We start from the raw sequence: 21,982 nt of genomic DNA, 5'->3' as shown, positions 1-21,982 counted from the left end.
CTATTTGCTCTAGCTAGAATTTTAAGTATTGTATTGAATAGATATGGAGAGAGTGGACAGCCGCATCTTGTGTCTGATTTTAGTGGAATTGCTTTGGGTTTCTCTCCATTTAGCTTAATGTTGGCTATAGAGTTGCTATAGACTGCCTTTATTTTGTTCTGGTATGTGTCTTGTATCCTTGATCTCTGTAAGACTTCTATCATGAAGGGGTGTTGGATTTTGTCCATAGCCATTTTAGCATCTAATGAGGTGATCATGTTTTTCTTTTTCTTTCAGTTTGTTTATATGGTGGATCACATTGACAAATTTCCATATATTGAGCCATCTCTGAGATCAACCCTAATTGATCATGGTAGATGATCATTTAGATGTGTTATTGGATTCAGTTTGCAAGCATTTTATTGAGTATTTTTGCATAATGTTCCTAAGGAACATTTTTCTATAGTTCTTTTTTTTTTTGGTTGGGTCTTTATGTGATTTGGATGACTGTGGCCTTGTAGAATGAATTGGTAAACATTTCTTCTGTATTTATTTTGAAGAATAATTTGAGGAATATCAGAGTTAGCTCTTCTTTAAAAGTCATGTAGGATTCCATGCTTTAAATGTTTGGCATCTTTGGGGGAGGATGAGAGACTTCTAAAAGACTAATTCTGGGTATTGTTTTTGGTGCAATAGGTTTTTTAAATTATTTATTTTATGTTTTTTAAAAAATCAATGCAAAAGCAAGAGGTTTATTTTCTGGTGTGTTGAGGTCAACCTTCAATTAGTCCCTCAAGGTGAGTGACTAGAAGTCGGACCTGAATGGCTATTACAAGCAGTTTTTATACTTTTTAGGAGCACAGGTTACATCAGCAAGGATATGGTTCAAACTTACTGGCTAAGCATATTGACCTTTAAATCTGTTGGCTAGCAAGCATGGGCAGATCATGACATGCATTTGAACTCTACCTGGGACTTTCCAGGGGGTCAAGTGACTATCAGTCTCTACATTCTATGTTTTTTCTGAGAATTTTTTTTTACTACTGTTTGTGGAGAATGGCACTTGGCCTAGCCTTGAAACTAGGCATGAGAGTGAAGCTGTAAGGATGGTGTGGGACTGGAAAAAGCCCTTAGGGTCCTTCATTACCCCATTTTTCTTGCACAAGCTCCATTCTTGGAGCTATGCTTAGGGATTTTGGGTAACTAACTCATATTCTTCAGGTCCTGTACTTAGGGTCTCATATTGTTGGTGCAGGACCATCAACTGTACTGCTCCTGTTCTCTCTTTCATGAAGGCTATAAGCTTGTTGAATGTGCAGGTCCAAAGGTCAACAATAGCAGGAGAACAATTATGGGTCCTAACAAGGTGGGTATAATGATAATTAACCAAAGGGAAGAGTTAAACAAAGATTTGAACCAGCCTTGACTCTGTTCCCTTTCTGTCTTTCACTTGGCTAGCCCTTTACTCACCTTGGCCATTGAATCTTCAACTACCCCTGGAATGTTCTTTAGTCTGTGCATCTCAATGTTTCACACCCCTAGGTATCACAGAAAAAGTGCTTGCCCACCCCCACTGATGGGCCTGCAGCTGACTTCTCCCATCTCAGGGTCACAGGTATATGGGGATATCTCACGGAACACGCAACTTGGGGTCTCCACACTCTTAAGTCACACCCTCCAAGGCCACTTTGGCGACATGGTTTAGATTCAGAATTCCTTTGTGCCTCACATTTAGATAGTACCTCCCCCTGTGTCTCTAGGTTGGGGATATCCCAGGAGTCAAGGCCCTCTGCTAACTTACAGAGACTAAAGAAAAGGTCCAGCCACCAGGTATAAGGTCAGTGTTCCTCTGTAGTGGATCAAGCTACATTCCCAATGACTGAGAGTACTTGCCAAATCACTTTGGTAGGGTTGTGGGTGTGGGGTGGGGTGATGCTGAGGTTCAGCTCCTGAAGGAAAATACACCATAGCCATTTCATGGATTCTCTGGACTTGCAAAAGGTGGGTGGTTTTGAGTTTGAGTGGGTTGCTCGGGTGTCTGGCTGTTATCCAGTTCATGTCAGGTGCTGGTGTGAAGTGAGTTACATGAACTGAGGCAGTTACTCAATCCACTTTAATGGAGGTCGGGGTGGTCAACAACAAAGTGCCCTTTCCACTTTGCTTCCAAGTTTTCAGCAAGATGCTTCTTAACATATACCCAATGTCTAACTTGCTACTTGTGTGGAACCTCTGGGGTACCTGTGTTATATAGGGCACTAAGTTAAGGCCACAATTTCTGGTCTGGAAAGCTTGCAATTGAGCCATCAGGTCCTTGTCAGCCTGAAAAGTCACTCTGGGAGGGGTGTCATGAGCTGGGGGTAAGAGAGTGGGGGTCCCATACAGGATCACAAAGGGGTCAGGTTAAAATGGTAGGGGAGGTTCCAGGGTCAGAACAGAGCCAGGGAAAGGAGCACTACCCAGTTAGAGCCAGTCTCCAAGGACAAATTAGTTAAGGTCTCTTTTAGTGTTCTGTTCATTCTCTCTACTTGTCCTAAGATCTGTGGATGGTACCCACAACGTAGCTTCCAATTAGTCTACAATATCTCTCCCAGTCTCTGACTTACCTTAAAGACAAAAGCAGGATCTTCGTCCAATCCAATGAACTTGGGCACTCTGATCCTTGGGAAAGTTTCCTCTAATATCTTCTTGGCTACCATGGTAGCTCTTTCCTGCTTGGTGGGGAAAGCCTCAACCCATAGAGAAAGTATACACAAACATTAGAAGGCATTTGTAGCTGTGATTTCCTGGCTTAACTTCTGTAAAATCGGCCTGCTAATATACTGCAGGCCACTATCCCCTAGGTCTTTCGCCCTGTTTACTCTAGGCTGAATAAGCATTCACTTGCTGGCTTAATTTACACTGTTCTACTATCTCTCTGGCCCAAAACCTGAGGTCCATTATGTATACTTTAGATCCCTTAACTGCTTGAAGAAGCTTTGTATTCCGTAAACGAGTCCATCTGTGCATTTGGCCTAGTATGTCTTTTGCTCGCTTTCTGGGGAGTATAGTTTTCCTTTTTCTGTGTACCTTTGCCCTTCCTTCTCTAATAGTTGGTAGGGTAGCTAGCAATCTGAGTCCTTTCTTCTTCCATATATTTTAAGTGAGGCCATCTGATGTCCTGGGCAATGAATAATACTCACAGTTGCTGGCTTCATCAGGCCATCCAAGAGATCCAGGATTTCTTACTTGATATTTATTTCTTTTCCTTATGATGTGAGCAGTGCTCAATCATGTTATATAGCCCTGTGGATGTCGGCTGTGGCAAAGGCATACCTACTATTCATGTAGATATCCATTTTCTTGCTGGTTCCAAGTTCCAAGGCTTAGGTGAGGGCAATTAACTCTGCTTTCTGAACCTACATGCTGGGTAGGGAGGGGAGGTTCAGCCCAGATGACATTTATGCTGTCCACCACAATAGCACCCATTCATCTCTGACCTTCATGGAGAAAACTGATCCTGCCTGTAAACTAGGTAGCCTTGGTTCCCAGCAGGGGCCTGTCAAAGAGGTCTTTCCTCCACCCACGGGCTCTCCTTTTGGGCCAGTTTTTTGCAGCCCATTGGGTAGGAAGAGTATCTGGGCCCCATCTTGAAGAGTAAGTTTCACCCCAACAGAAGGTAGGGGCAGTCTAGGATGACCATAAATGAATGGAATATCCTGCCTATCCCTAGGTCTACTGTTTTTTGGGTAGTCCCTGAATACATTTTGGAGCCAGTGGCTTCTTGGACCCAAGAATTTTTCTTGGAAACAGGGCCATTGACTTAGAGGTGGACCAAGTGTTGAGCCCCTGTGTCCACCAAGAATTGAGTGGGTTTCCCCTTCATTCTCAGAACTACCCTGGGTTTGGGAAGGGCGTACAAACCCCATCTCCACTAATCACTGTCTTCATCTAGGTCTAACACCTTTGTCATTTGGGGGTCTTTTCCCAAGGCCTGGGATTTCCCATCACCAGCTTATATTTGTTGGTACTCTCTCGGTCCCAGTGGTGTCTTTTTTTGCAATATGTGCACTGGTCCTTTCAAAGGGGTTTTCTGTCTCTTTTTGGTTTAATTCTCTCTTCTCTGTTTTCCATAACTACTGTAGCCAAGATTTTCTGTACATTCCTTTCCTGTTGCTTTTATTTTTTCATCTCCCTTTCATCTTCTTTCTCTTTCTCTACTTCTCCTCCTTTGTCTCCATGTTATGACAGACTTTCTCAGCAGTCTGCACTAAATCTCTCAATGACTTATCCTGTAAACTCCCTAGCTTCTAAGGCTTTTTCCTGATATCTCTACTAGCCTGATCTATAAAAGCCATAGTCACAGTAGCTTTGTTTTACTAGCTGCTGGGGTCATAGGTGTATATTGACAGAATGCTTCCTTGAGTCACACTAGAAAGGCTGTGGGTGACTTGTCTGGTCCCTGCTTAACTTCAAGTACCTAGGTAAAATTTGTGGGTCATTGTACAGTCCCCTTGAGACCTGCCAAGAGAGTTTGGTGGTAGACCTTAAGGTGCTCCTTAACTTCTGCTGTATTAAAGTTTCAGTCAGGTCTAGTCAGGAGGAACCCACTGTTGACGACAGCCTGGTCAATAGATGGTGCCCTCATGTCTGAGGGGACATTCTTTCTGGCTTCCTGCATCTTGCTCTTCGGACATGATGAGCACTCTCATGAGTTGGATATCATCCTAGGTGGGCTGATGAGTGAATAAAATAGTCTCAAAGAGATTAATCAGTTCATTGGGGTTATCTGAAAAGGGAGGGGGTGTTGGGCTGTCCTGTTGTACAAGTTGGCCAAGAGAAGGGCCAATATTGCATAGCCTGATTGCCCTTATCATCTAGAGGCCCATATGCCCTCATCAGGAGAGCCACCAAGGTATCAGGGGAGGTTGTTCTCAGACTTCTGATCTCCATGGTGGGACCAGGAAGTTGGGGGTCTTCTTCTGCTCCTCCCTCCAGTAAAAGGAGTCACAAGAGCCCTGGTCCCATATGGGCCGAGGATTGCAGGGCTATGGGGATAAAGGAACTGTATATTGAGGCAGGTCTTGGAGCAACATGTCTGATGTTGAAGGGTCTGGAAGAATCAACTTCTTCTCATGTCCAGATCCCTTCTTCAGTGTTTTCTTTTTCCTGACAGCCAGAACCTGCAATGTGGCTCTCGAGGAAAGAAAGGCTTTTATACAGGGGGGCTGGTGGGTTTCTCCATAGATTTTTTCCAGGTAACTATATAGGGCACTTGGTCTGGGTACCTGAGGGATCCTGGCCTAAAGACTCTTTCCTCTATTTCTTTGATCACCTGCAAGTCGAAGGTCCTTATGGGTGGCCACCCTACTCTAAAAGTGGACCATTCGGAGGAGCAGAGAATAACTAACTTGCCCTTCTTTACTACTACTGACAAGTTTTCTCCTCTTTCCCGAACTTCCCTCTAGTGGTTCATTAGGATGTTTAGTGGGTAGATTCAGTCTGTCTCATGTCCAAAAATGATATCAATCTAAGTCCAAGAACACAGTGAAAGACAATCAACACACAGACAGTTCACTCCTGTCATGGACACAGAAACAAGGTTATAGCAAGACTCGGTTGGCTCCTGATGATATTGTGTCTTTTGGTTTACAAAAGGAGCAGAGTCCTTCTAACTCCTTCCAAGGGAGGAACACTGAACTGTCCTCCAGACTCCCCATGGATACTGTGTTAATGCACATCTTCTTGCCCCAATTGCCTGCTCTAGACCAGAAGTTTTAAAGCCTACACCATGCTTGTGAGTCAAAAGTGAACACAAAAGACAGAGAGACAAACCCAGATAAACACTTACAAGTAGGTGCCTGTTGCTGAGTTTTGTCTTTTCCCCTCCGATCAGTCTAGTTGGTGGTTGCTAGTGGGTCTCCTTGAATCCTGGACAAAGTCCCCAAATGTAAGACCAACCCTCAGTCAGTGGTACTTACTTTGAGATTCCCCTGATTGAAACACCAAGATGCAGATCTATGCAAAAGCAAGAGGTTTATTTTTCAGCACATCGAGGGCAACCTTCAATTAGTCCCTCAAGGTGAGCGACTACAAGGTGACCTATTTACCTCATCTTGATTTAAGTTTGATATGTTGTACCTATTGAGAAAATTATCCATTTCTTTTAGATTTTCCAATTTGGTGGTAGATAAGTTTGTAAAGTATGCCCTTATGATTTTCTGAATTTCCTTGGTGTCGTTTCCTTTTCATTCCTGATATTGTCAATTTGTATATTCTCTCTCTTTCAGTTAGAATAAAAGTTTGTCTATTTTGTTGATTTTTTCAAAGAACCAACTCTTTGTTTTATTGGATCTTTGTATTGTTCTCTTTGTTTTGATTTTATTGATTTCAGTCCCCCATTTTATTTCTTGCCATGTACTCTTCCTGGATGTGTTAAGTTGGTTTTTTTTTTATGTTGTTCTAGTGCTTTTATGTGTGTTGTTAAATTGATAGTATGAGATTTCTCCTTTTTAAAAATATTTTGTTTTATGTAGGCACTCAGGGCTAGGAACTATGCTCTTAGTACCACTTTCTTTTTGTCTTACAAGTTTGGGTATGTTGTGTATTCATTTTCATTGCATTCTAGAAATTCTTCAACACTGTGATTTTTTTCTGTCATTGTTGATATGTAGTCAGATAGGATGCAGGACGTAAGCAGTTATTTCAATTTTGGTCTATCTATAGAGATATTCTTTGTGATGGAGAATGTGATGAATTTCGGAGAGAGTGTCATGAGGTCTTGAAAAGAAGGTATATATTTGTCTGTTTGGGTGGAATATTTACAAATATCTGTTAGATTCATTTGGTTTATAACATAACTTAGCTTCAGTATTTTTTGTTTAGTTATTGTCTAGATGACCTGCACATTGGTGAAATCAATCAATCTTGATATCAAATTCTTCCACTTTCAGTGTGTGACAATCTGTATGTGATTTAATCATCCACTTTACAAAAAGTTGGTGCCCTTGTGTTAGAAGCATAGATGTTAAGAATTGCCATACCATTTTGGTAGGTTTTTTTCCTTTGGTGTCTATGTACTATCTTTCCCCATCTCTTTTGACTAATTTTTGCTTGCAATCTATTTTCTTAGATAACAATATGGGCACACCAGTTTGCTTTCCAGGTATGTTTACTTTAAATATCTTTTTTCAACCCTTTACCCTCAGGTATTGTCTATCTTTGAATCTAAATTTTGTATCCTGTATACAGCAGAAGGACAGATTTTGATTTTGAGCATTCTCTTTTTTATTGTCATTGATATTGAAAGACATCAATAACAAATGATTGGTAATTCCTGTTATTTGTGGTTGTTTTTGTTTGGTGGTGGTATTGATGATGGTGGTGGTGGTGGTGGTGGTCATTGTCAGGAATGTGTTATATCTAGTAAGTGATTAGCTCAAAATCTCAGGGTATTTCAGATTTGTTGGTTGCTCTCCATGAACTGACAGTAAAACTTTACTGCTGAACACAAGACTTACATATGTCATCAAACACATAGAAGTTGAGATGGTGTATAACTAAAGGATTTACCCCTACCAACTAGCATTCATGGTACTGGAAGGTACTCTGCATGCTACCAGAGGAGTAATATAATCATCTCCCCAGCTGCAAACCCTGGTACTTACAATTATAACTTTCCTGAAAGATATGCTGTCACATAAATGGCACAAACATTCAGGGAATAACCAACTACTCTCTGATTGGTTTTAAGGCTCACTTAATGAAATGATCCCCTTTCTGATACTTCCAGTGTAGCCCTGAACCTGAGACTGGATAGGTCACAGACCAAGGTGAAACTAAATAATGTTGTTTTACTAAAGGAATATAGCAATAAAATGACTCCTAGTGACATCCTGGACACTTAGATCAGTAGTTTACTCAGCATTTATGAACAAAGCTTCTTCCTGTAGGAGATGGGAACAGAGACACAAAAATGGAAAAGATCAGATCAGGTTCAAGCCAGACAGGGTCCCAGAACTGGGGGGGGGGTGAGTGTATACAGGATCCTACTCCTAATCAAGAATCTATTTGTAATTGATCCATGCTTGCATGGAAAAATTAGGTTTTTTTTCTGACCGTGTCTTATTGGGTACATTAGTAACAATTCAGGCTAGTCCAAGGATTAGTTGTCCATCAGGAAAGGAACTCAACAGAAGGTAGTTTTGTAGATTTTTCTTCTACATTTCCTTGTTTCTGTATTTTACAACTTACTGGCATTTTACCTATATTCTTTGGTTTCCATTTCTGTGGGTTTCATTTTATTTCATATGTAGTTTCTTTGTTCTTTTTTTTGGTATTGTTTTAGAAGAGAGATGGATAGTAAAGTTATATAGTTGGGTGAGCAGCATGTTGGATAGGATCCTCAATGATTCACTGAAGGGGAAAAGGATGATCAAAATATAATGTATGGAAAACATTTTCGGAATAAATAAAAAAAACCAAACCCCCCCCAGAATATGCATTTTGGTATGTGAGTAAGTAGTTAGGAGGCAAAAATCCAGAATAAATTTTTTCACTTTTAAAGGTAATTTTATTTTTAATTTTTGTGAAATTGTATAGCTTATAGATCATAAAACAAAAAATTTAACATTGTATATATTTATATTATGTTTAACACCTCAGTAATATTTTTAATATTTATAGAGAAAACATTGGAATATCAGTATATAAGCCTGCAAAAAGTTTCATGCAAATGAAAACATCAAGAAATAAAGGTAATATAATATAAAAAGTCTTTTAAACGTTTACATGCAAAATATTTTAATCATGAATCTTTCATCCTTTAATATCACTCAGATCTCTACCAACTCATCACTTACTCAACTCCATCTTTTTTCTTTCTCTATTTAAAACACAAGCAAACAAAACTGAAAATAAAAGCTCAAGAAAAACAACCTCCAGACTTCATGGCAAAAACAAATATGAAGATTTTGCCCAAAGAAATGTGATTTAAACAGATAGATTTTAAAATATCTCTCTAAGTACCACTGAGTGTCCTGGGTATAGGGCCTGCACTGAAGTGAGTCTCCACTGGATGAAAGTACCTTTTCCTTTATGAGAGGGTGTTTATTGCAGATAGCTTTTTAAGGTAAGGGTAGCTCAAAGAACATGAGTTTTATTGCATGTCATTCAATGTGTTAAAATTATATGCAACTCACCTCTGTAATTCCAGTAGCCCATTCTATCATGTCCTCAGATAAGGATAATTGTTGACCTAGTGGACCATATGGAGAATATTGACCAATTTTCACCTTAAGTTGAAGACCATCTGGAAAGTTCCAGTAGTTGAGAATATCATACTCTGCATTCAACTTCATTTTCTCATCCAAATTCACTTGTTCTCCAGCAGGATTAGTAAACTGCATGTTCTTCAGAAAAGGGAGCAGCTAAAATAGTTACATTATTATTTTTAACATCTCAATAATATTTTTAAAATTTATAGAGAAAACTTTAAAATATCAGTACATAAAACTTCAAAAATATCATGCAAAAGAAAACATCAAGAAATAAAGATAATATAGAAATATTTTAGAAGTTTACATGCAAAATGTTTTGATCATGAGTCTTTCATTTTCTAACACCACTCAGATCTCTACCAACTCATCACTTACTCAACTCCATCTTTTTCCTTTCTCTGTTTAAAACAGAAGGAAAAAACACTCGAAAACAAAAGCCCAAGAAAAACACCCCCCCACACCTCATAGTAAAAGACAAATACGAAAAAAGTTAGATTATGGATTACATTATGATAAAATTATTATCAGAGTGAAGACAAATAATCTGAGTGTTAGAGAAAGTCACTTATTGTATAAGTCTTTGTTGAATAAGGCAAATTTAACATAGGTTTAAAAAATGTAGGACAAATTGCAGCCTATGAGTAATTAATGATGTAGCATTTATGAAAATGTCAGTCCAACACACAGTATTGAATCATATACAAGAATATTAATTAAATGAATGAAAATCAGGTAATTTTCTGTTTGTCTAGGAAATGTTAGACCCATCTATTTATTTTCAGAATTAACCTGTTTTGATTTGCTTTCTGTTGCATTGATAAAATTCTTACGGGTTACTGTCCTGAAGACTGAAGAAAGCCAAAGAAAGAACTCAAGGCAGGAGCCTGAAGGTAGGAAGTGAAGCAGAGACCATGGAGGAATGTGTTTCCTGACTTGCCTCCATGGTTTACTCAGCTTTCATTCTTATGCAACTCAGGACAACTTGACTAGAGATGGCACTGTCCACAGTGGACTAGACTCTCCCACATATCATCAATCATCAATCAATTAAATGCCCCACAGACTTGCCCACAGGGGAATCTGATAGATGCAATTAGTCAGTTGAAGGTACCCCTTCCCAGGTAACTCTCCTTTGTGCCAAACTGAAAAAAACTAGTCAGTACATTGCTCAGAGTAAATTTGAATACCTTACGTGGTGTTAGATGTGAATCTTAAACTGTCAAGAGTAGTCTGAACATCACTTAAACATATCAATAGTTTGTGTTATAGGGACATAGCTCAGTCGGTAGAGTTGCCTAGCACGAGTGAAATCCTGGGTTTGATCCCAGCTCTGCATTAACCTGGGCATAGTTTTACATGCCTGATATCTCAGCACTCAGGATGTAGAGGCAGGAGGATCAGAAGTATCTTGTTGTTCTTGGTTGCATAGTAAATTTGAGGCCAGCAAATCTAAGCATATTAGAGTATTCATAAACCACAACAATGACAACAACAAAGAAATAGTTTTCTTTTCCTTCTCACTTAACCAAATGCTTAGGCATATGCTGAAGGGACCTCCTATCTTACTACAGAGACACTTATTCTATCCAAAACATTTAGGAAATGAAATCAGCTTGGATGTCCATAAACTGATAAATGGATAATGAACATGTGGTACATTTACATAATGGACTATTATCCACCTGTAACAAAATGGGAATATGGTAATTTTAGGAAAATGGATGGAACTGGAAAACAGTACACTGAATGAAGCAATTCAGGACCAGGAAGGCCAAGGTAAAATGTTCTTTGTCATGGGTAGATCATAACTTTCAATGGTTAGATTTGTAAGCTTAATCTAGAGTGTCTATAGGAACAAAGGAGTTAGAAACAGCTTATGAGAGAGGCAAGGAAAAGAGACAATAGGTGTTGGGGAGGAGGTACTGGAACACTGAAGTTATGGGAGAACATTGTTGGTCGAACGGTTTCAGCTGGAATGGGAGTAGAGAATAGAAAAGAGGACAGGGAAATAATATAAGTAAGCATCTATGAAAGAGGCCTATAGAAATCTACTGGTTATTTTGTCTACTTAGAACGTAATAAAAAAAATCATTTGGAATTGAAATCCCATGCATTATTGGATATTCTTTCTCACCAAAGTCAAAGTTTACAAAGCAAAAGTCCCAGTAGTATATATAGGTTAATTTCTTATGAAATGTTTGTCAGAGAGAGCCAGAGATCCCCCACTCATTTGAGGCTATTGCCATTGCTTCTGCTTTCTATAACCGGTGTATTATTGTTAAAGTTCAGTCTTATTGGAGGAAATATGTAACTGGAGGTTGACTTTGAGAGTTTAGAAACATAGTCTACTTCTATGCCACCATTTCTCATTGGTGGTTTAGGTAAAGATATGAGCTGTCATTTTGCTGTTCTAGCTCCTATACCTGCTGCCTTGCTGTCCAGTATTAAAGATTTTAACCCTCGAAATGTAAGTCACAATAAATCTTTTCTTCTATACTCTGTTCTACTCATGATGTCTTATCACATCAGCAGAAAAATAATTAATAAAAGTGTTTGCTTTTATACCGGACATATTTTTCACTCAGGGAATATTTAGAAAGCAGAGCTCAAAGAAATTTAGATGTACAGGATGAGTAGGGTTGCTTTAAAACAGTATATTTTGGATAAAAACCTATTGTTGCATTCATGAATTTATTGCAATTGTTATTACCTCTGTGTGACCTGCATGAAATGGCGCACATTACCACCTATCATTCAGTGGGGGAGTAACTCATTGGTTCCCACACCTTACTGAAGGACTATAGGCATTCCATGGTTCCAGAGGAGGTAGTGTCATGCTTTGCAGTATTTTAGCTAGTAATAGATTGCCCATGTTTTCCTTAATAATTTATGTGAAGTCATCCTTATGTGAAGAATGATAATTAATCTCAGTGAGTCACAAAAACAGATGTGAAAATGGGAGGTGTGTCTGTTGGGAAGAAGGTTTCAACATGATGGGGAGGAGATAAGATAGAGTGATTAGGGTAATAAGAACAAATGCTTAGTGTATACATTTAAGAAATGATAAAAAGCTATATACTAGGATTAACAGAAAAGGTTGTTTTCTTTTCCTGTCACTTAAGGAGTTTATGAGGGAAGCTGAGTTTTTCTGTTTGATCATAGTTTGAAACTTCTGCATCTTGGGGGTAGAATGTCAGTGGTCTAATCTTTCAGACATTTTAATACCCTCTAGTTCAGCAGGGAGTGTAGGGAACCCTTCTGTTTCCATAACTCATTGTTGATATAGCTAGTCTTGTGCAGATCCAGCACAAGTAACTTCAGCTTCTATGAGGTCAAGATTGCCACGATTGTATCTTAGAAGATGACATTTTCCAGCACTTCTTCATGTCTTCCAGCTCCAATATTATTTCCACCCTCCTTCTCAGGAATGTTCCCTGAGCCTTAGAGAAATGTGTTATTAATGTTTAATATGGAGCTCAGTACTTGACAGTCACTTATCTCAGCCACTTGGTCAAGTGTAACTGGATTGGCACCTCCTGTGAAGAGAGGCTTCTTTAATTTAGGCTCAGATTAGCATTGGTATACAGCCTTAAACATATATTTAAAAGAGAATTTGGTCCTGTTTAAATATAACCAAACAGCAATAAGTTCCCCATTATGGTTTATGACTTCCTCAGTTACATGTTTTTAACTATATTTCAAGATTATTCAAGGATTCTCTGCTATGGAGTGAGCCTAATATGCAATTACAGACTGTTTACCCTCATAACAGGAGTGCCACTATTTTCTAAATGGGTACATCTTGTTTAGGAAGATGGTATTAAAGTTTATAAGCTTGACAACTAGGTATTATTATAGTGATGGCCAGTCTTCTATTGTTGTAAATATACACCAAGATAATGACAACTCTTTAAAGGGAAAGTATTTATTGAGGCTTATAGATTCAGAAATTTACTCCATTATCAACATGGTGGGAAGCATGATGGGATGTAGGCAGACATGGTTCAAGAGAAGGAGCTGATAGTTTTATATCTGGATCCACAGGCAGCAGGATGAAGGGAAGGTCATTGGATCTGGCTTGGGCTTTTGAAACCTCAAGGCCCACCCAAGTGACATACTTCCTCCAATAATGCCAAACACACTCCAAAAAGGCCACACCTCCTGGTCCTTTTAAAAGTGCCATTCTCTGGTGAATAAGCATTCAAGCAAATGAACCTATGGTGGTCTTTCATAAACAAACCACTACATCCAACCCTGCCCTTACCTCATAGAGTTGTTTGTATATTATAATGCAAAATACAATTAATTCACCTTCAGAATTCCTCATAGTTTATCATAGTCTCAACACTGTTTAATAGTGCAAAGTTCAAAGTCTCTTCTGATACTGAAGGCAATCTCTTAACTGTAAGTCCTTTAAATTAAAATACAGATCACATACTTCCAATATACATTGACACAGAATATACATTTAACGTCAGGCTTTAAGATTTTCTATGTCCTTGAGTACAGCACTTAGCGTGATTACACTTCCTCGTCTTCCTCTCTTCTTCAAATTGAACCTTTTGTAGTTTTTCTTGATCAGCTTTTGTCTTTTCATTGAAGATCTGCATAAGAGCACTAATCACCACAACAGAATTAATATTAGACTGTCTTGAAATCTCATCTGCCAATGTCATTTATCCAGAACTCTTAAATAAATTGAAGGCTAAAGCCTAAGCAAGTATTTTGGACAAGGGATGAAAGCAATCACTTTTTTCAAGAAAATATTTTAAGAATGATCTGTAGGCCCTTTACTAATATTCTTGTTTGAAACCTTCTTAGTCAGGCCATCATAATTTACATTGCTCTTGGTTGGTTGGTCTTCTATGTTTCTATGTGTTTGTCCTGTTAAACCCTGCCTAAAACATTTAACTGCATTTCTAATACATAGTTATAAAGTCCACATTCTGTGATTAAGAAGCATCCTCAAGCCTGTCACAGGAGTACCCTACTCCCTGAACAGTATGAAAAAGGAGTAACAGGAGGGGTGACTGATCCAGATTACAATGGAGAAATTTGCTTGGCTTCTCCACCATGGAGGCAGGAAGGATCATCACTGGAGTGCAGGCAATTCTTTAGGGTGTTTCTTGTTGCTGTCATGTCAATTAAATCAATGGGAAATTGCAACACCCTAATCCCTGCAATATGACAAAGGGCGTGAAGGATGGGTCATTCCTCCAGGAAAAGCACCAAGACTTGCTGATGTGCTTCACAATGGAGGAGCAAAGACAGAATGGGTAGTAGAGAAAGATAAATATAAGCTAATGGCACATGACTAGTTACAGAAATGAGAATAATATAAAATTGACACAAGTATTTCTGTTATATTTGTTCAGAATGTGTTTTTAGTCCTTCCAGCCTGTGCCTTCTGCCAGGGCACATCATCAGCTTGTCTGATCCTCGGAGTACACTATAGTTTGATGGCCTCCCAGGATGTCTGATGCACCTAGGCCAACAAATAAGAGTCCCTTACAAATAACAAGATGGCCATTTTTAATCCTTCCAATTCATGAACATCAGAAATCTTTCATATTCTGAGATAGCCTTTGATTTCTTTCTTCAGAGGCTTGAAGTACTTATCATATAAATCTTGTCATATAGAACATGCTTGGTTAGGTTCACACCAAGGTATTATATATTATTTGTGACTATTGTGAGGGTGTCATTTTGATAATTTCTTTCTCAACCTGTTTATCCTTTGATTAGAGGAAGGCTACTGATTTGTCTGAGTTAATTTTATATCCAGCCATGATGCTGAAATTGTTTATCAGGCTCAGTAGTTCTTTGGTTGAATTTTTGGGGACACATAAGATTACTATCATATCACCTACAAATAGTGATATTTTCACTTTTTCCTTTCCAATTTGTATACCTTTGACCTCCATTTGTTGCCTAATTGCTCTGGCTAGGAGTTTGAGTACTATATTGAATAGGAAGGGAGAGAGTGGGCAGCTTTGTCTAGTCCCTGATTTTAGTGGGATTGCTTCAAGTTTCTCTACATTTAGTTTGATGTTAGCTACTGGTTTGCTGTATATTGCTTTTACTCTGTTTATGTATGGGCCTTGAATTCCTATCCTTCTGAGACTTTTTCCATGAAAGGGGTGTTGAATTTTTTCAAATAACTTCTCAGCTTCTTATGAGATGATTATGTGGTAGTTTTCTTTGAGGTTATTTTATATCCCTGCATTCCTGGATTGAAGCCTACTTGATCATGATGGATGATTGTTTTGATGTATTCTTATATTCAGTTTGCAAGAATTTTATTGAGTATTTTCCATCAATAATCATAAGTAAAATTGGTCTGAAGTTCTCTTTCCTTGTTGGGTCTTTTTATGTTTTAGGTATAAGCATAAATGTGGCTTCATAGAAGAAATTGTGTAGTGTTCCTTCTGTTTCTGTTTTGTACAATGGTTTGAAGACTAATGACATTTGGTCTACTCTGAAGGTCTGATAGAATTCATGCACTAAAACTGTCTGCTCCTGGGCTTTTTTTGGTTGGGAGACTTTTAATGATTGCTGCTATATCTCTATGGGTTATAAGACAGTTTAGATAGTTTATTTGATCCTGATTTACCTTTGGAACCTGGTATCTGCCTAGAAAATTACCCATTTCATCCAGATTTTCCTGTTTTGTTGAGTATAGGTTTTTGTAGTAGGATCTGATGATTTTTCGAATTTTCTCAGTTTCTCTTGTTATGTCTTTTTTTTCAGGTCTGATTTTGTTAATTTGGAGATTGTCTAAGTATCCTCTGGTTAGTCTCACTAAGGGTTTATCTATCTTGTTGATTTTCTTAAAGAACCAGTTCCTGATTTTGTTGATTCTTTGTGTAGTTCTCTGTGGGACTGTGTAATGGTATTCTGGTTCATGGCTGGGCAGTTGCCTAGAACCCACTCTCCCCATCCCCCAGCTACACAGAGAGGGCTCCTTCACAGCTAACAGCTGCTTCAAGCCACAGCGCCTTCTGTGAATCATTTTGAGCTCTCAGGAGTGCCTACTTCAGTCTTTCACAGGCTGCCCGCTAGCCTAGTGTAGACTTCCTCCACTCCTCTGCCATTTGTGGCTGGCTGGTTACAGCCCAACCAGCTTGCCTGAAGCAACAGGGCCAGATCCCTGCTTGCTCCCTTCCCCACTTCACCTTCTAGGTCATTTGCAGCCAGCTGTAGCCCAGCTGGCTTGCCTGATAGCAGAGGGTCTGAGATTCAGTCTGTTCTCTTCGCCCCTGTGTACCTCACTCCTTCTGACTCTCCTATCAAACACCTATGTTTCTTGCTTTGAGCTTTTCTTCAAGGTTGGCCTTCTTTTTCTCCTCTACATTTAGGATGCCTAAGAAAAACAAATGGAGAAATCCTTGGCCTCTCTGCTAGAGCACCCAGCCACCACGTGGTAGCCCGGCCACCACATGAAAGAGCAGGCCCCTACTCCACTACTTCTAAATCTGCCATTAATGCCTTTTCCCCCAACAGGAACACCTAAAACAACAGTGTTCGTGATTTTCAACCCAAAATTTTTCGCCTTTTGTTTAAATGTCTCCTTTTCTCTTTAACTCATGATATATGTCCAACATTTTTTTCAATTCTTAAGACTTCTTCAAGGTTCAAAAGTCATCTAGATCTACTTCCACAGATTAAATCAACATGCTGATCACCATCTTTCAGCTCTTAATTAACAACTAGGTTCCTTTTACAGACAAACTGTGGCTATCTATCAGACATAATTAATATGATGTTTTTCTTCCTCAGCCATTCAAAACAGACTCAAAGGTATATTCCAGGACTAAAATTTCCTCAAACACCTTTGCCTTTCTAGGATCTCAACAACACACCATGACGTGCTTGCTCCCAAGTAGCCTAATGCTTACTATATACCCTTTGCAGACATCCCCCTGCCTGGGTGCTGCTTCCATGTTGTGAGTATTCTACAGGTGCTCCCACAAGTCCAGCAGAGACAACACCACGTTCTGGAACCTGCCTAGGATGCCATGCTGTCTTCTTGTAGCCACACCACCCGACTGCAGACTCCAGAGACAAGCTGAGACCCAGAGATGCATGCCGAGATCCAGAGATGATCACTGAGTCCTACAGACAGATTCAGACCTTCCAGATACAAATGAACTCTTTTGCCAAAGTCAAATAGCTAAAGTTACATGTTAGTGAGGAAAACATAATGTGTATCTAGATTAGTCAGATGTTATTACCCTCAAACTGTACCACATGTATTCAATTGAGTCAATGATCCCTTGTCTTCCCAACCCCCACCCTCAACTCCCCTTATCCTGTGACTTAATTGTGCTAAACCCTCTGGACCACATAGTGCTTTATTTTGGCTTCCTCATCCAAAATTTTCACCACAGTGACCCCCCTTTTTTAAAAAAGTAAAGGGGAGGAGATGTGGGGCTGCGTAAGGGTATTCAGGTTCATGTCTTGGAAGTTTCCTAGAACCCCAAGACTCTACGTGAGAAACGGCAGGAGTTTGGCACACCCCCAGAACCCAGGGTCCTTAAAAGCAGTCTAGTCTCCATAAAACTACATTTTTCAGGCACGTAGGCTAGCCATTACAGCCCCTCCCAAAGTGCACAGGTAGAGGGTATGACTAGAGGCCTCAGGCCCTAGGGATTTACATACTAATGAAGGCCAGAGGGTAGAGCAAATTAAGCATGCCTCCCCAGATCCTCCCCCAAACCTCCCCAGATCCTCCCCCTTTCTCCCTCCCTATATAACTCGGGACTGCCCTGAGTTTAACGGGGGTACTTCCAGATTCATCCACTATCCGCCATGACAATAAACCCTTTGGAACCAAGGACTTCCTCCTGTTATTGGGGCCTACCGCCGCCAAAGACTCAGGCCACTGGAACCATAGACATCCTCCTGTATGTGGGCCTCTCAGCTGTGTGGAAAGCTTCCAGGACTCCACCACTGCTGCAGCCTCTATTTTATCCCCACAGTTCTCTTTGTTTCTACATGGTTATTTCATCCCTGAGTTTGATTATTTCTTGCTGTCTACTCCTCTCAGTATATTTGCTTCTTTTTGTTCTAGAATTTTCAGGGTGCTGTCAAGTTTCTAGTATGTGCTCTGTCCAGTTTCTTTTTGTAGAAACTTAGGGCTATGAGTTTTCCTCTTATCACTGATTTCATTGTGTCCTATAAGTTTTGGTGTGATATGCCTTCATTTTCATTAAATTCTAAAAAGTCTTTAATTTTATTCTTTATTTCTTCCTTGACTAAGCTGTAATTGAGTAGAGCTTTGTTCTGCTTCCATGTGTATGGGGCTTCCCAATGTTTTTGTTGTTACTGAAGACAAGCCTTAGTCCATGGTGATCTGATAAGATGGATTGGATTTCTTCAATCTTCTTGCATATATTGAGGCTGTTCTGTGACCAATTATAAGGTCAATTTTGGAGAAGATATCATGAGACACTGAGAAGATGGGATATTCTTTCGCTTTAAGATGAAATATTCTGTAAAAACCTGTTAAATCCATTTGGTTCTTAACTTATTTTAGTTTTACTGTGTGTCTGTTTAGTTTCTGTTTCCATGATCTGTGAATTGCTGAGAGCGGGGAGTTGAAGCCTCCCACTATAATTGTGTGAGTTGCAATGTGTACTTTGAGCTTTAGCAAAATTTCTTTTGTGAACATGAGTACCCTTGCATTTGGAGCAAAGGTGTACAGAATTGAGAGTTCGTCTTGGTAGATTTTTTCCTTTATCTTTTTTGAAAACTTTTAGTTAAAAGTCTATTTTATTCAATATTAGAATGGCAACTCCAGCTTGTTTCTTGGGACCATTTGCTGGAAAAATTGTTTTCCATTCTTTTATTCTGAGGTAGTGTCTGTCTTTGTCATTGAGGTGTCTTTCCTATAGGCAGAAAAATGCTGGGTCCTGTTTACATATCCAGTTTATTAGTCTATGTCTTTTTATTGGAGAATTGAGTCCATTGATGTTAAGAGATATTAAGGAAAAGTGATTGTTGCTTCCTGTTATTTTTGTTTTTAGAGGTATGATTATGTTTTTGTGCCTATCTTCTTTTGGATTTGTTGAAAGATTCCTTTCTTGTTTTTTTCTAGGGTGTAGTTTCCCTCCTTGTGTTGGAGTTTTCTATCTATTATCCTTTGTAGGGCTGGATTTGTGGAAAGATACTTTGAAAATTTGGTTTTGTCTTGGAATATCTTGATTTTTCCATCTAAGTTAATTGAGAATTTTTCTGGGTATAGTAGCCTTACCTTGCATTTGTGTTCTCTGTGGATCTGTATGACATCTGTCCAGGCTGGTAAAGGCTAGGCTCATAACCAACGAAATTTTTTTTGAAAATTCAAGTCACATGTCTCCTCTACTAAAGGCATTTACAATTCAGTTGACGATTAAGTCCTAGTAGGACTGAATAGTAACTTTCCTCTGTCTGACTAGTATTCAGGGCAGGTTTTATGCCTAGTTTTTTTTTTCCCTAAGGGTCAGATTCTTTTTGCAATTATAGTCAGTGTCCAAGGTTCAGCACACTTTTGGCAAGTCCTTGTATCTGTTGAAATCAGGTTAGCTAACTTTATACAAGGAAACAGAATTGGAGTACCTCCCCATCTGACCTCTTTGATAGCCTTCACTGCACCTTGTGGAATTATGCATACTTGGGAACCTTATCAATAGTAATCTGCATTGTCCAGTTGGCCTCCACAGGCTCTGCTGCATGGGTTTATAAAATATCTTATGTTCAGTCATCTCAGTGTCTTCTGTTTCTTCTGAAGCCCCTTTTACATAGGTGAGTCACCGCATACTTTTATTATATTGCATACATAATATACTAGTATAATTATATGCATAATATACCTATAACACTCTTCCTCCAGTTTGTCTCTGTAACTCCTCTTTCTGTCTTGTTTGATTCTATGTGCTTAGGCACTGTACCTTCTTCATTCAGCTCTAGCCTAACAGTTTGTTTCCACAGCCTCCACTGCCTGCATTGGGCTCACAAGAGAAGATACTCTGTATATCTTTCTTATAGAAATCATTGATCTGGAAACACAAAACACTGCTGTGGAGTTAGAACACATTGTCTTCCCTCCAGGGACACTTTTTCCTTTTTCACCATTTCTCTATAGCTTTTAACTTACCATTTTATTAGTTACAAATAGCTCATCTTGTGATTTTAGAGATACAAAATAAGTAGTGTGACCTCAAAAAGCATACACTTTGAAAATCATACTGTTGATAATCTGAAAAACCCAGTGAGAGACACACTACCTGCCAGATTGAAGACATCAGCCCTTCTGTCTTTCTTATTGGTCTTACTTCTACTTGATGAAGAAGTATCTCATGAAGGCTGTGGGCCACAGCATACACAGCATTGTATATATTATAAGCAAACTCAGTCATGACCATGTCAAAAAAGATCCCTGGTGATTCATGCAAGGAAGCATTTGGCAGACAGTTCTCCAGTGTATTGCAGTCATCGTCAGCAAATGAGCAGTTAAAAAGGTAGAACCACAAAGTTGTAAGATAAAAATCTTCTGGATATTTTGAAGGATGAACTGTTTGGATAAAAGTTTTGAAACCAGAGATTTCTTTGTGGTGATGTGTGAAGATGAGGCTCCCATGGAGTGAATTTACAATGAAATGCTTTGCCTGGATGACACCATCCCATTCTGAGTTCATGATCCAGACTTTCCATGTTAGTAAAGTTTGTCTTAAATAAAACAGGAAGCCTCTCAGAAAATCACTGTCACCGTAGGTGATGATCACATTTGCTGATGATTTCAGAATCTGTGTAGGATTCTGTTGCCTGTTTGGTAAATAAGATACTTCACTAACTGATATCATTTCCACAAAATCTACACATATTCTGTTTCTGTCCATTTCTGCCATCAAGTCTGAGATGATCTGAACACTATTTTGTCCTTCCGACATGATGATTCCCACCCAGTTCCAGTGGAAATAATTCAACAAGGAGACAATGGCATGAGATAGAGACATATCTTTGGAGGGCATTTGATATAGTGTAGGAAACTGCTCATGATTATTTAGGTTAGGATCAAAAGACCCAATAGTCAACTAAAAGGAAAGAATATAAAGAGAGTAAAATAATTAATAATTATACATGTGACCAAGGATTGTTAATGGAGTTCTTTGTTATTATTCACTATATTTAATTTCCCCTTTTTTCTTTTCCTTTTTTTTTTGGATAGGATTCTAAGTGAAATTGTAGCTCACCATTTTGGTTACCTTGGCTAATCTGTGAGCTCAAGTGATTCACCTGTCTCTCAAGAATTAAGGTTAAAGACATGTACTGCCTTCAACTGGTTTTATGCGAGTGGGAGATATCTACAGTAAGTTCATCATGTTTATGAATCAAATAATTTATGCACAAAGCAGCATCTCTAGACCATCATAACTTTACACTCAGGGTAATCAGTGTCTGCTCCAGACTATTCCCTTTCTCTGTCCTGAAACATCACTGATCATTTACTCTTTGGGATTATGAACATTGTCAGATGCATACGCACATTTTTCTTCCATATTCTTTTAGCTCCTTGGAATGGCACTGAGTTATAAATGGTTTTATATTTTTCCACTTCACTCATTCTTACCTGTGGATATTTGTAGAGTTTCAGCAGTGTCCCTATATTGGCTGATATTATCCAGGATATGCCTGTGAGTACTGCAACAGACTTCATCTCTCTCTTACACGTGTAATTAGGCACATACTCCTTCAGCCCAGACAGCCAT

General features: G+C 39.0%; 1 protein-coding gene across 1 annotated transcript in view; it reads right to left on the bottom strand.

The window, feature by feature from the left end:
- Positions 1 to 21,975, bottom strand: part of LOC114616252 (vomeronasal type-2 receptor 116-like) — a gene marked incomplete at its 5' end in the record, with an annotated part of 30,249 nt that extends 8,274 nt beyond the window's left edge. The window contains 4 exons of the mRNA XM_028761758.1: positions 2,583 to 2,705; positions 9,156 to 9,383; positions 20,501 to 21,307; positions 21,844 to 21,975. Coding sequence (XP_028617591.1) covers positions 2,583 to 2,705; positions 9,156 to 9,383; positions 20,501 to 21,307; positions 21,844 to 21,975 — 1,290 coding nt within the window. The remainder of the gene's footprint in view (positions 1 to 2,582; positions 2,706 to 9,155; positions 9,384 to 20,500; positions 21,308 to 21,843) is intronic.
- Between the last annotated feature and the right edge of the window lie 7 nt (positions 21,976 to 21,982).

The sequence above is a fragment of the Grammomys surdaster genome, unplaced genomic scaffold (genome assembly GCF_004785775.1).
Source record: "Grammomys surdaster isolate TR1022 unplaced genomic scaffold, NIH_TR_1.0 312548, whole genome shotgun sequence".
Classification (NCBI taxonomy): domain Eukaryota; kingdom Metazoa; phylum Chordata; class Mammalia; order Rodentia; family Muridae; genus Grammomys; species Grammomys surdaster.
Note: the sequence above shows the minus strand (reverse complement) of the source record. Positions and strands in the feature narration are given on the sequence as shown.